Genomic DNA, 14,361 nt, shown 5'->3' with positions numbered 1-14,361 from the left:
GCTTAGCCACTGAGCCACATCCCTGGCCCTATTTATTTATTTGGGGGAGATACCAGGGATGGACTCAGGGGCACTGGGTCACTGAGTTACATCCCCAGCCCTATTTTGTATTTTATTTAGAGACAGGGTCTCACTGAGTTGCTTAGTGCCTTGCTTTTGCTGAGGCTGGCTTTGAACTTGCAATCCTCCTGCCTCAGCCTCCTGCGCCGCTGGGCCTTTATATTTTCTGAGACAGGGTCTCACTAGCCTTGTTTAGTTGCTGAGGCTGGTCTCTTGGGATTCTCCTGTCTCAGTCTCCCAAGTTGCTGGGATTACAGCAATAAAACCCACAAATTTTATTTATTTTGTTTTTAGTTATACATGATAGTAGGATCTGTTTTGATATAATTATACAAGCACAAAATATGTCTTATTCTAATTAGACCCCATTCTGTGGATGTACACAATGATGGGATTCACTGTGGTGTATTCATATATGTACACAGGAAAACGAAGTCAGATTCACAGTCTTTTCTTTCCCTATCCCTCTCTCCTTTCCCTTCATTGCCCTTTGTCTAATCCAATGAACTTCTATTCTTCCTCTTCCCCACTTATTGTGGGTTAGCTTCCACATATCAGAGAAAACATCTGACCTTTGGCTTTTGCATACTGGCTTAGGTTACTTAGCATGATAGTCTCCAAATCCATTCATTTACTGGCAAATGTTATAAAGTCATCTTCTTAAGGGCCAAGTATTACTTGAGTATGTATATATACCACATTTTCTTTATCCATTAATCTGTTGAAGGGCACTAGGTTGGCTCCATAAGTTAGCTAATTGTGAACTGAGCTGCTATAAACATTGATGTGGCTGTGTCACTGTAGTATGCTGATTTTAAATCCTTTGGATATATACTAAGGACTGGGACAGCTGGGTCAAATGATGATTCCATTCCTAGTTTTTTGGGAAATCTCTATACTGCTTTCCAGAGTGGTTGTGCCAATTTGTAATCCCATCAGCAACATGAGTGTACCTTTTCCCCCCACATCCTTGACAAATTTGTTACTTGTAGTCTTGATAACTGCCATTCCAAATGGAGTGAGATGAATCTCAGTGTAGTTTTAATTTGCAATTCTCTCTAGAGATGTTGAACATTATTTCATATATTTGTTGACCATTCACATTTCTTCTTTTGAGAAGTGTCTGTTCAGTTACTTTGTACATTTATTGATTGGGTTATTTGTTTTTTTGGGTTAAGTTTTTTTGAGTTCTTTATATATCCTGGAAATTAATGCCCTATCTGAGATGTATATGGCAAAGATTTTCTCTTGTTCTGTAGGCTCTCTCTTCACATTCTTGATTGTTTCCTTGCTGTGAAGAAGCTTTTTAGTTTGAATTCATACCATTTATTGATACTTGATTTTACTTCTTGTGCTTTAGAAGTCTTGTTAAGGTAGTCAGTTTCCAACTAGACATGATGGAGTGCTGAGCCTACATTTTCTTCTAGTATGTGCAGGGTTTTTGATCCACTTAAGAGTTTTATGCCCTAAACAGTGGAGAATCTACCGACATCCAACAAACCCTTCTTGATATCAAGAATCAAATAGAGCACATACAGTATTACTGAATGACTTTAACATATCTCTCTTATTACTAGATACATCTTCCAAACAAAAAATTAATAAAGAAGCTACAGAACTAAAAAGTAAAATTAATAATTTAGACTTTATATATGTATATATTATATAAACTATTTCATCCATCAGTGACCGAATACACTTTTCTCAGCAGCAGATGGAACAGTTTCTAAAATAGACCACATCTTATGACACAAAGTAGCTCTTAGCAAATACAAAAAAAAAAAAAAAAAATAGAGATAATACCCTGCATTCTATCGGATCAAATTGTATAAAATTAGAAATCAATGACAAGATAAAAATAGAAACTATTCTAATACCTGGGGACCAAATAATTCACTATTGAATAATAGTGAATTTGTATTCACTATTGAATGGATAGCAGAAGGAATCAGGAGTGAAATAAAAAAAATACTTAGAGGTAAATAAGAATAGAGATACAACATATCAAAATCTCTGGAACACTATGAAGGTAGTTCTTTTTTTTTTGGGTACTGGGGGTTGAACTCAGGGGCACTCAACCACTGAGACACATCCCCAGTCCTATTTTGTATTTTATTTAGAGACAGGGTCTCACTGAGATGCTTAGAACCTTGCCGTTGCTGAGGCTGGCTTTGAACTCATGATCCTCCTGTCTCAGCCTCACGACTATGAAGGCAGTTCTAAGAGGAAAGTTCACAGCATTGAGCCCATACATTAAAAGAACAGAAAGACCAAATAACTACTCTAACATTACATCTCAAGGCCCTAGAAAAAAACCAAGTCAACACCCAAATGAACAAAAGACAGGAAATAATTAAAAACAGTTCTGATATCAATGGAATTGAGATTTTAAAAAATAAAAAAAATCAATGAAACATAAAGTTGGTTCTTTGAAATAAGATAAACCCTTAGTCAAGCTAACCAAAAGAGAAAAAAACCTCAAATTATTAAAATCCATATAAAAAAGGAAATATCACCACAGACATTAAGGAAATACAGAAGTTAATCAGAAGCTATTTTGAAAATTTATGTCTAATAAGCTAGAAAATCTTGAAGACATCAATGAATTCCTAGAGACATATGACCACCCAAAATGAATCAGGAGGATACAGAAAATTTAAACAGACTAATTTCAAGTAAGGAAATTGAAGAAGTCATCAAAAGCTTACCAACAAAGAAAAGCCCAGGACCAGATGGATTCTCAGCCAAGTTCTACCATATCTACAGATTTTAAAACAATTACAATGAATTTTAAGTATCAATAGCTGGAATAAAAAACTTTATAATTGGCCATAAAAATTGTATAAAAATCAATCACATCTTATTTGCTTATATTTTACTGAGGGACAGCATTCTTACCAATAGTAACTGCATACACAGGCTTACAGTCTGATACACAGGGTTAGAGTAAATTTAGGGGAAAAGTGGAGATACCATTAAAAAAAGACTCTTTAAGCAAAGGAAACTATCAGCAATGCGAAGAGAGAGCCTACAGAGTGGGAGAATATCTTTGCCACTCATACTTCAGATAAAGCACTAATTTCCAGAATATACAAAGAACTCAAAAAACTCTACACCAAGAATACAAACAACCCAATCAACAAATGGGCTAAGGAAATGAACAGACACTTCACAGAAGAATATCTACAAATAATCAAAAGATATATGAAAAAATGTCCAACATCTCTAGTAATAAGAGAAATGCAAATCAAAACCACCCTAAGATTTCATCTCGCCTCAATTAGAAGGGAGATTATCAAGAATACAAGCAACAACAGGTGTTGGTGAGGATGTGGGGGAAAAGGTACACTCATACATTGCTGATGGGGTTGAAAATTAGTGCAGCCACTCTGGAAAGCAGTGTGGAGATTCCTTAGAAAACTTGGAATGGACCCATCATTTGACCCAGCTATCCCACTCCTAGGCCTATACCCAAAGGACTTAAAGTCAGCATACTACAGAGATACAGCCATATCAATGTTCACAGCTGCTCAATTCACAATAGCCAGATTGTGGAACCAACCTAGATACCCTTCAATTGATGAATGGATAAAGAAACTGTAGTATATATATACAATGGAATATTACTCAGCCATAAAGAATAATAAAATTATGGCATTTGCAGGCAAATGGATGAAATCGGAGAATATCATGCTAAGTGAGATAAGCCAATCTCAAAAAACCAAAGGACGGATGATCTTGCTGATAAGCGGATGATGACACATAATAGGGGGTGGGAGGGAGGTAAGAATGGAGAAGGAGGGGCTGTATAGAGGGAAAAGAGGGGAGGGAGTGGTGGGGGGGAAGGAAAAAATAACAGAATGAATCAAATGCTATTATCCTATGTAAATGTATGACTACACAAATGGTATGCCTTTACTTCATGTACAAACAGAGAAACAGTATGTATCCCATTTGTGTGTAATAATAATAAATTTAAAAAAAAGAAAATTAAAAAAAAAAAAAAAGACTCTTCTTGGCCCATACTTCCATAAATGAGCAGAGATACTTTACCACGATGAAGAAGCATAAATAATCAGTAGATGGTTAAGTTAATCAGAGGAGTGCAAATTTGTAAGACAAGCTGGAAAAGATGATGTCATCCTGGGACGAGGCAAAATGAGAGAACACACAGTGTATCATGGAGTGACCTGGAGCTGCAGAGGTGACTGACAGCACCCAACAGTAATTACTATTCATTACAATGTGAAATGGCTTAAACTCCTGGTTATCTTAGCCACATGTCAATGGCTGACACAGCAATGTCAACGAGGAACTGGTGAGGCCCGAGGGAGCAGTTGGTAGGATAAAAGACAGGGCAACGCAGTGGAAACTATTAATGGTTTTGCGGGGTCGGGTATGGGTGAGTGCAGGGTTGGACAGTTGACTCTGAGAACCAGCTCAGAGAAATGGGAATAAAATCACCCTAATCAAAGAAACTGTAAGAAGGCCGGGATGCCCAAAATATGGGCTTGGCTATCTCTTCCACTGCAGGTTCCTTTTTGTAACTTGAGCAGCAAGATCTCTCTAAACTTGGGCCATGTGCTGGACAATGTTATTGTAGAAGTCTAGGTGACCAGCCAAGGAGTTGTGTTTGCCAAATGGAAGAGGACTAAAGTTGCATTAAAAGATACATTGTATCATACCTAGGATTTAATCTTGGCAATCTTACAATTTCAATTATTTGTAATTGTTCCTGTAATGTTCCATTTGCTTTGAAATGGATATAAAGACCAGAACCAACATGCATAATTTCATCACAAGCAGCTGCAGCATCAGTTCTGCAGTTGCCCCTCTATGCACCCCACTGCACTGTGACCTTCTGGGGACGGGGGCTATTCAGGGTTACCAATTTTCTTGATGTTGTAGGTGATATGGTAAAGACAGGGAGAGAGTTTCAGCCAGTATATTCAAAGATGGAGGGAGCACTTCCTTTGTATTCTTTTAAAAGTACTTTTAGTTGTAGATGAATACTATACCTTTATTTTATTTTTTAATTTTTAGGTGGTGCTGAGGACAGAACCCAGTGCCTCACACCTGAGGACAGAACCCAGTGCCTACCACTGAGCTGCATACAGCCCTCCTTTGTGTTTTAATAATTGATTGATAATCTAGTCATACAAGGTATACAATTCAAATTTTACTTCTGGGAAGCAATGAAGATAAGGGAGATACAACAATAAAGTCAGATGACGACGACAATGAGAACTTGCCCATCTTTCTTGAGAGGGCATAATGCTGATCAGCACACATGCCCTTGGCAAGACACTCAGTGCTCAACAGATGATTAGCTTTGCCTACTCTGCTCTGCGATCAGTCCGTGGTGACATCAATGAGCTGAGAGCTCTCAATTCAATTCTCTTTTTTCACCAAAGAATTGGAAGCCTTGGGCAAGAAGTTGCTTTCTTGACTGAGACTCCCTATTCGCTAGTGATTAATTTGGAATTCATGAATTAGCAAAACAGTACTCTCCTTTCCCTACACCACACTTGTGAGAATGAAGATACATTAAATGCACACACATGCTAAACATATGCGCATACACATGCACACACACACACACACACACACACACACCCCATTCATAGGGTAGAATCTAAGGTGCAGCTGGCTGTTACCTACTAATGGTGGCCAACAGACTTGGCCAGAGAAAGCTGCCTGATTCAACAGAGGCGGGTGTGTGAATGTGTGCTTGTATGTGTGCTGTACTGAAGTGTGTGGCAAAATATTGCTGAAAACACTCTAAGGCCTCTTCACTTTTTTTTTTAATTTTATTTTTTTCCACATTTTTAAAATTGGTGCATTAGAGTTGTACATAATGGTGGGATTTGCTGTAAACTCACACATGCACTCTTCACTGCTTCTTGAGTAGCAGAAACTCTCAAAGCTTACGCTCTGTGCTGTTAAAATATATGAATTTTACTTTTCTATAGGTACTTCTTCATAATGGCTCAGTTCCTTGAAGTAATGGCATGTGGCAGTTTCTTTTTAAAATGTGGTCTAAGAGACAGAACTTGGGTCTTGTCGTCTGAAATTCTATTTCCACACATACTACAAGTGTGATGTCGGTTGTACAACTTTCGAAACCTGAGTTTCAGTCTCTTCACCTTTAATCCTGAGAGAACAATGGCTGCCAAATTTCTGTCATAAGGTTTTTCTGATGATCAAATGGGCAAGAAAGAACCTTGTAAGCTATAAAGTACATTTAAATGCAAGGTATTACTATTTTTGATATTATTACACAATTAACCCTCACCCCCCGTCCTGCCATCTGTGGTTTTGCTTTTCAGTTTTAGTTACCCAAGGTCAACCAGGGTCTAAAAATATTAAATGAAAAATTCCAGAAATAAGTAATTCATAAATTTTAAATTGCACACCATTCTGAGTCATGTGATGAAATCTCACGTAATCCCAGTGCACTCCACTGGGGACATGAATGGTCCCTCTGTCCAGCTTCCCCACACCTTATCACCAGTAGGTTAGTCACTTAAGAGCCATCATGGTTATCAAATTAACTGCTGTGGTCTCATAGTACTTCTGTACAAGTAACCCTTTCTTACTTAATAATGGCTCCAAAGTATAAGAGTAGTGATGCTGGCAACTTGATATTTGCCAAATAGAAGCCATAAAGTGGTTCCTTTAGGTGAAAAGGTGAAAGTTCTTGAGATAATAAAGAAAAAATTATATGCTAAGATTGCTAAACTCTACAGCAAGAATGAATCTTTTAACCATAAAATTGTAAAAAAAGGGAAAATAAATTAGCAAAAGTTTTGCTGTTATGTGTCTCAAACTAAAGTTACAGTCACAGTATGTGATGAGTGCTTAAGACGGAAAAGATTAAGTTATAGAGCTTGGGACAATTCGAGATCTCAGACATCTACTGGGAGTCTTGGAATGTATTCCCCCCAGTTAAGAAGGGACTACAATACAGGCAAGATCATGTAGGCTTAATACTTAGGCACACTGTCTCTGAGCCAAAAGGTGAAATAGGCTGGGTGGTTGTGGCCTACCTTAACCTACTCCTCCTTTTGACGTCCCAGGATTTCCAGCTTCTCAGATGGAACAGTCACATGGCAGGTGACAGAGGAAGCATTTCTGGATCCCACCCCAATGACAGTCTGAGGTCAGGCTGCCTGCCCAAGAAGGTACTCTAGCCTCACCTGTGAGAGGTTAGCTCCTCACTGTGGCTGTACCTTCCTCTCTTCCACAAGCTGGGTGGGTAACAGGCAACTAAACTAGGACAGAGGAAACAGTGAGCTCTGAGAAACATGGGACAGTGGAAAAGAAAGAGCAGTTACTTGAGAATATACTTGGATTTACACAAAGACAGGAGCAAGGGTGAAGGGCACATTGTATTCACATCTCCTGACTGAGAGGAGCGCAGTGCAGAGAACACTCACCAGGAGCATTAGCCTTTATCTGTGACACTTCCAGAAAATGTAACCAAATGGGTTTTGGCTTAGAATTCTTTCTGACAGCTTCCCGTCCATTAAAAATACAGTAAATGTCAGTGAGAATTTGCCATGGCACATGGTTTTGCCAAGAGGAAAATTTGTTAAATCAGGACATACACTTTAAAATTCTCCATAAAATCATTTCAGTGGTTTATTTTCCATTGCTTGCTATATAGAACACTACACTACACTACACACACACACACACACACACACACACACACACACACACTGTCTTTGTTCTTTTTCTTCTTTTAGTTTTTTTATCTTGCTGAGAAAGTATTATCTGGAAAAGTCAATGTGGTTCTCTATTTTATTCTTACTATAATCAAAGAAATAATGTCATAACATCAAACAAGCTATTGCCTTAGAATGGCTTTTTTTTTTTTTTTTTTGTGGTGCTGGCAATTGAACCGAGGATTTCGATGCCAGCAAGGCAAGCACTCTACCAACTGAGCTATATCCCCAGCCCAGACTGGTTACTATTTATTTATTTATTTATTTTTACCAAATAGTGCTAGATCAGGATATTGTCTTAATTTTAATATAAAGAGAGAAGTGATTAAAGAAAATTGGGATTTGTTGTCTTGTACTATTCCATGGTTGGCACCACATTTTATTTCATCCCATTCTTAGAATAATTCTGTAAGGCATATTTGTATTTGCATTTTATAGACAGGTTCAGAAAAATCAGCAAATTCTGCTAAGACCACAAAGCTAACAGGAACAGAAATAGGATTCCAACTCAGAAGATACTTTTCCCACTAGGCAATGGAGAAAAAGCAGCAGGAATTATTAAAAACATCTGTTTATCTGTTATTTGCCAGAGGAAAGGAGTGGGTAGGAGAAAAGATGAAGTAAGATTAACCTCAGGTTGACAATTCTTGGGTGATCAGTTTCATTATGCAGCTTTGCCTGTTTTGGTAGGTTTAAACATTTCCAAAATCAAAGGTCAAACAAAAGAGCCACTTTATACACATTGATAACATAGAACACATTACATACAAATAATCTGTGGTTGTTTGAGAAGGTGGTAGTTTTATAAAAAGGAGAAAGAACAAATCTTTGATTCCTTGAGATGTTTATCAAAATGTAACTGGGCAGTGACTGGACAAGACATGCAGTTTAACTTCTGCTCCTCAGATGGAGGACATCTCACTACCAAGGTTAGATCTTTGACAATGCTCTTTGAAAGATTCTAATTACTCCCTGTATCATTTCTGCTAACAAGACTGCAGAGTTACACTGTGGGATGTCAGAGATGCTCCTCCCATTGCTTCTGCCCTATTTGTAAGTCTTTCTAACGTTATCAGGGACTGCAAGATAGTGAATCTCACAGATGGAGGAACGAATATTTTACTACAGAAAAAGTATTGCTTTGCTTAACTTAAAAGGTTAACTTTAATTAAGACAGTGATAAAAGCTTTTACAGGAAGAGTGACAAATATGTAAAATTACCTCCATTGGTGTGGGCCATTGTCAAGGCTTCCAAAGAAGTTGCTGGAGTTATTTCTAGCTGGCAGATCATGACTTTGGCTTGGCTAATGACACTGGCTGCCTCTCTCAGGTCTTCTGTATTCAAAAGTAAATTTGCTCCTGCCACTATGACGATGATATTCTGGCCTATAAAGAAATTCTACATATTTATATTAAAACCAAGTAAAGCCAAGCAATGTTTTTCTACAATATTAAAATCATCTTTAAAGTTATTATGCAAAATGTATTGTAAGTATTAATTTTGACATTTTCAGAACATTCAGGTTAAATTTTGTGTTTCAAAGTATCTTTCGGAATGTCTCTGTGAGATCCATATTATTGTGATTACTTTTTTTAGGAGACAGGGGGTGTCACTATGTTTTCCAGACTGGCCTTGAATTCCTGGGCTTATGCCATCTTCCTGCCTAGGCCTCCTGAGTAGCAGGGACTATAGGTGTGTGCTACCTGGCCTGGCTTATTCTGATTACTTTGAGCAAAATCTTTAAAAGGTTTCCCTTATTACTATTCCTATGTATAAAGAATACTAGTGGACAAATGATATATGTCATACTTAAAAATTTACTTTATGGGAAATGGCTGATAAATGTATATGATAAAGATTCTGATTTGTAAATGGCAGAAGACATATAGATGAGTATAAATAGGAATAAACCTGTATAATGCTCAAAACTCATGCTTTCTGTGAGATTCATATTATTCTGATTATTGTATGTAAGCAAAAAGTTGATGTATGTACCTGATGGTATTCTAAGAAGTCATTCTGTCAATTCAAACACATTTTATACTATCTAGCAGACAGAAAATTGCACCAGATAGAAGAATATTTGGTCTCTGCAATACCAGATCAAACTGAGGAGAGAGGACCAAGGAATCGATCCATTCCCATCACCTGGGTCCAGCCTCTGTAATCCTCCAACATGGCAGAGGGGCCACGGTGCATTTCTGTCAGGTAAACTCTTAAGAGCTGTATTCTCCAACATGGTAGTCACAGTTGAACATGTGGCCATTGAACACTTGGAATGTGGCTACTCTCAGTTGAGATTGTGCTATAAGTGTAAAAAATACACAGCAGATTTCAGACAGTACTGAGAAAAGGAGGTAAAAATGTCAACTTTTAAAACATTAAAAAAGGCTTTAAATTTCAAAAGAAATTTTTGATTACATGTTGAAATGGTAACATTTTGGATTTCGTGGCTAAGTAAACAGTGTCAAAATTAAGTTTACCTGTTTCATTTTACTTTTTAAGATGTGGCTCCTGGACAATTTAAAATCCCACATGTGGCTTGCATCTTCCTTCTGTTGGACAGCACTGATCTAGGGGAATGAGTTGCAGCAGGCATTTTTGTGTGCTCCAGGCTGCTTGTGCTGATCTTGTATGGACATGACCTAAAATTACCTCTCAGCACAGAACAAATTCTTGCCTATCATCTTACCACAGATGTGTTTTTTGGCTGGGAGAAGGAAGACCTAATAAAGTGGGGATGGTTTAGCAAAAACCCAACCTTGGTCCTGGAAAAATTCAAAGTACCCACTTGCTGAAAGACAGCATCTCTCCTTCCTGGACTGGTCTCATTCTCTGTGCTGGAGGCAACTGTAGCCTCTGTGTTTTGACCTCCAAATCTGCATTTCTGGACTGGCCTTGGCTACAAGCCCAAGACTACAGCTGTCTATCCTGTGGCTCGCTCTTTCATGCCTCAAACTGACCTTGTCAAAATGCAACTCAGGACTTTACCTTGTGTACTCAATCCCTCAACAAAAGGAGCCAACTGTGCCATTTCTGCATTTGCCCTAGGTCTTCTGCAGTCTCTACTCTTAAAAGCACTGCCACATTATGAACCAGACACAGTCTACCATAAGAGGCACCAATATATAATGTGAAATTATACCTCTGCATGGAAAATGCAGATTTTGTTTCACAGGTAAAGAGAAAGAAAACTTGACGCTACCCCTGGAACAAAATAAGAGGTTTAAGACAAGGAATGAGCTGATGTTGGCAGCAGTAATTACTTAAGAGGTAGCTTAAAGTAATGAACACAGACTTCCTATTGTTAGAGCGAAACCTTTTATCTACTGTCTTTAAATGGAATTTTAAAAATTACTGCAGCTTTAGGATCACTAAAGTCGACTTAAGAATCCCACATCTTCTATGCAAAGTGATCTTGTAAAACTGAGTCACATTAGTCCCCCTTTCTCTGTGTTTTTGCTTTCCACGGTTTCAGTTACTGTGGTCAAACATGGTCCAAAAATATTAAATACAAAATTCCAGAAAGAAACAATTCATAGGTTTTAAATTGCATGTCATTCTGAGTAGCATACGGAAACCTCCGGCCATCTGGCTCCAGCCCATCTGGGATGTAGATCATCCCTTTGTCCAACGTCGTCCATACACACTACCCAGCAGGCAGTGTCGATAGCTGTCTTGATTTTCATGTCAGTTGCTGAGACCTGGCAGTGGTCACGTAACCCTTACATAGTAGCCTAAAGCTATGACGCTACATCATTCATCTCACTTTGTGTTATCACGCGGGCACTGTCGTTCACATCATCACCAAAGGGGTGAGTACAGCAGGTAAGATTTTGAAATAGAGAAACTATATTCATATAATTTTATTATCAAAAACTGTTATAATCATTGGCATGTATGTATAGGAAAAAACATGGCCTACATAGGGCTCAGTACCACCTGTAGTTTCAGGAATCCACTGGGTGTCTTGAAATGTATTCCCCCACAGATAAGTGGGGGGGGGGGGGCTATATAACTAAAAGACATATCTTCAAATATTTTCATTGGAGGTGGACGTGATACCTTTTTTTTTTTTTTTAATTTTTTTTGGATACCTTTATTTTTATGTGGTGCTGAGGACCTCACTTGTGCTAGCAAGTGCTCTACCACTGAGCCACAAGCCCAGCCCCATGACATATCTTGATAAATCCTAATCTAACACAAAACACAATGACTGCCTGCAATGTACTAGATCTGTCCTAGGTGCCCATGAAATGCTTGGTCTTTGTGAATATGAATCCCGATTCTAAAAAATCCTGTGTAGGTATTTTTATACTTAAATCAGTTGGCAGAAATTATGAAAACCTAACTTGAAGGTAGTCACTGTTTTAAAGATAAATGTTTTAACTGTGGTAAAGCCTTGTGGCACACTTAGTTGTATAGACTTTTGAAATCTGATTGCTGTTTAAAGAGCAGACAAAATTGAGCACTAACGATAAGTTAGAAGTAATTAGTTGCTGCCATTTTACTCAGTAAATATTCTATAAATATGATTCATCAAACTTTCTTTTGCACCTATTTACATTTACTTACTGAGTGTAATGGAAATAACAGATACTACTTGACTGCTTTTAGAGGCAAATGTCAATTCTGAGTTCACATGAAGGGTAATGGGAACATAACGGAATATAAATATTTGAAGGAACTATAATGCTTCATATGTATCAGACGAGTAAGTGATTACGTATTTTAACAGTCAACATGAGGAGCATAAAAAAGTGATACATTTGGAAAATTCACACGTTAGGCCATGAAATGGTGTGTGTGGTAAGAGGTCCATAGGATGAGGATTAAAATGGATTCTTCCAATCTAGCTCTGAAGATGAACTGTCTGTTTTAGGAAATGACACTCTAATATGCGAAACACACACCTTCATCATTGACAATTATAGAAGCAGCTCCTGTAGCAGCATCTTTAGTCTGATATGCAAATTCTACAAGAAAAAAAAAGAAAATTACAATCACGTACATACAGCCTGGCATGGATAACGTAACAATTTCAATGCAACACTAATCCTTGGAAAAACTTTTTAACCTTTAACCATCTGGAATGAGTTAAAAAGTAAGTAATTAGTGCTAATTTATACCCATCACCTATACAATGCAAAAAATAGGCATCTTTACATTTAGCGGCACCTTTTCTCTGCATTAATAACAACTTATCAAACCAGCCCCACTTCCAGTTCCCCAAAATTACTCATAGTTGTATACATATGCATTTTTCTAGATCAACACATTTATTTTCTTCACTGAAAAAAATGACAGACTTGAGAGAAAAACCAAAAGGTCGAACTATAAAATAACTTGTTTGATTTTCTTCATTTTCATAAGCTTTCACTTCGTCAAGAATTGTGGTCTGGCATGTAAACAGAAATGTTGATCAGGCAGACTCTGGCAGCAGCAGAGAGCTCAGAACTGGAGTCAGAAGACCTCCATTCTAGTCCTGGCTCTAATTCCAACTTGCTGCATGCTCTTGAAAAATCAGAGAACCTCTCTGACCTTCTATTTTCTCTTCCGTGATAATGGTTTCAGCCTTGATGGTATCTGTCACTGTTTTCAACTTTAACAACGACTTTTCTGAAAATATCTTTTGTGAATTTATCACCTGTTTTTCCTCGTCACTTGTCCATGAGATGAAGGTTCATAACCTCCTCTCGCTTGATTGCCACATGGAAGAATGCACATTAAAGAACCAGAGGACATTTAAATAAGACCAGACAAAGCAGTGCATACAAATTCTATGGCCACCAGGGGAGGATGTAATAATTCTATTCTATGTTCAATTTTCTTGAAACAAGATCACAGAAGAAACTTACACTCACTTTTAAAAAGATGAAAATTTACCTGTAGAAATATCATTCTGTTTTAAGTTTTCTATATAATCATTGCCAAAAGAATCCTTGCCAACCTGTGCCAAAGAAATGGTGAACGTTAGATCTTTTACATTTAGTAAAATGCTATAGTGTAGTTTTTAGAATACTTAGCATTTTAAAAGGGCATATCTGCAGAGTACTTTATAAACATTAACTAATTAATCTTCTTAATTTAACATGGGAGACTTGATTTTAACCCAAAGAATTGTTATATACTGTATTAATGTTTCACTTATATCCCACCGAAAATGTGAAGCATTTAATGCCAGTCACAAGTTCTACAGCTTCATTCTCCTATTTATCTGCTCGTCTGACAATTCCCATTGAGCAGAGCCATCTTCCATCATCAAGCTTCAATATTTATGAGGGTTCACTACAAATGAGGACATCCTTGAAATGATTTGTCTGATATTCTAGAATCTATCTTCTCCCCTGACCTTGACACGGGGGACAAAGAGAAGGCAATTTTACTAGCTCTTGCTAACCTGGGTAACTTGGTATCGTAGAGTTCTGCTGTTTCTGCAAGCTACCGTCTATCTGTTAATGGCCCTTGATCTTTTTCTTTGCACATCTATTCCTTTTCCATTCATAGACAACATGAGAAGGTTGGCCAAGGGTCCAGGCCTGATTAAAAATGTAAGTTCTATCACTCTGA

The 14,361-nt window shown here is 37.7% G+C and overlaps 1 protein-coding gene across 7 annotated transcripts in view; it reads right to left on the bottom strand.

Moving 5' to 3' along the window:
* RBKS (ribokinase) overlaps positions 1-14,361 on the bottom strand; it is an 84,878-nt gene that overhangs the window by 40,170 nt on the left and 30,347 nt on the right. For 6 of the 7 annotated variants that reach the window (XR_013759129.1, XM_079110349.1, XM_079110344.1 and 3 more), the window contains exons 3-5: positions 13,678-13,741; positions 12,705-12,767; positions 9,012-9,176 (exon numbers count right to left, since the gene is read on the bottom strand). Coding sequence is in view for 6 of the 7 variants with exons in the window: in XM_079110349.1 (XP_078966475.1) it covers positions 9,012-9,176; positions 12,705-12,767; positions 13,678-13,741 (292 nt within the window). In the remaining variant the exon portion in view is untranslated. The remainder of the gene's footprint in view (positions 1-9,011; positions 9,177-12,704; positions 12,768-13,677; positions 13,742-14,361) is intronic. The other variant, XM_079110347.1, reaches the window with a different exon arrangement.

The sequence above is a fragment of the Sciurus vulgaris genome (genome assembly GCF_902686455.1).
Source record: "Sciurus vulgaris genome assembly, chromosome: 14".
In the NCBI taxonomy this organism is placed as follows: Eukaryota; Metazoa; Chordata; class Mammalia; order Rodentia; family Sciuridae; genus Sciurus; species Sciurus vulgaris.
Note: the sequence above shows the minus strand (reverse complement) of the source record. Positions and strands in the feature narration are given on the sequence as shown.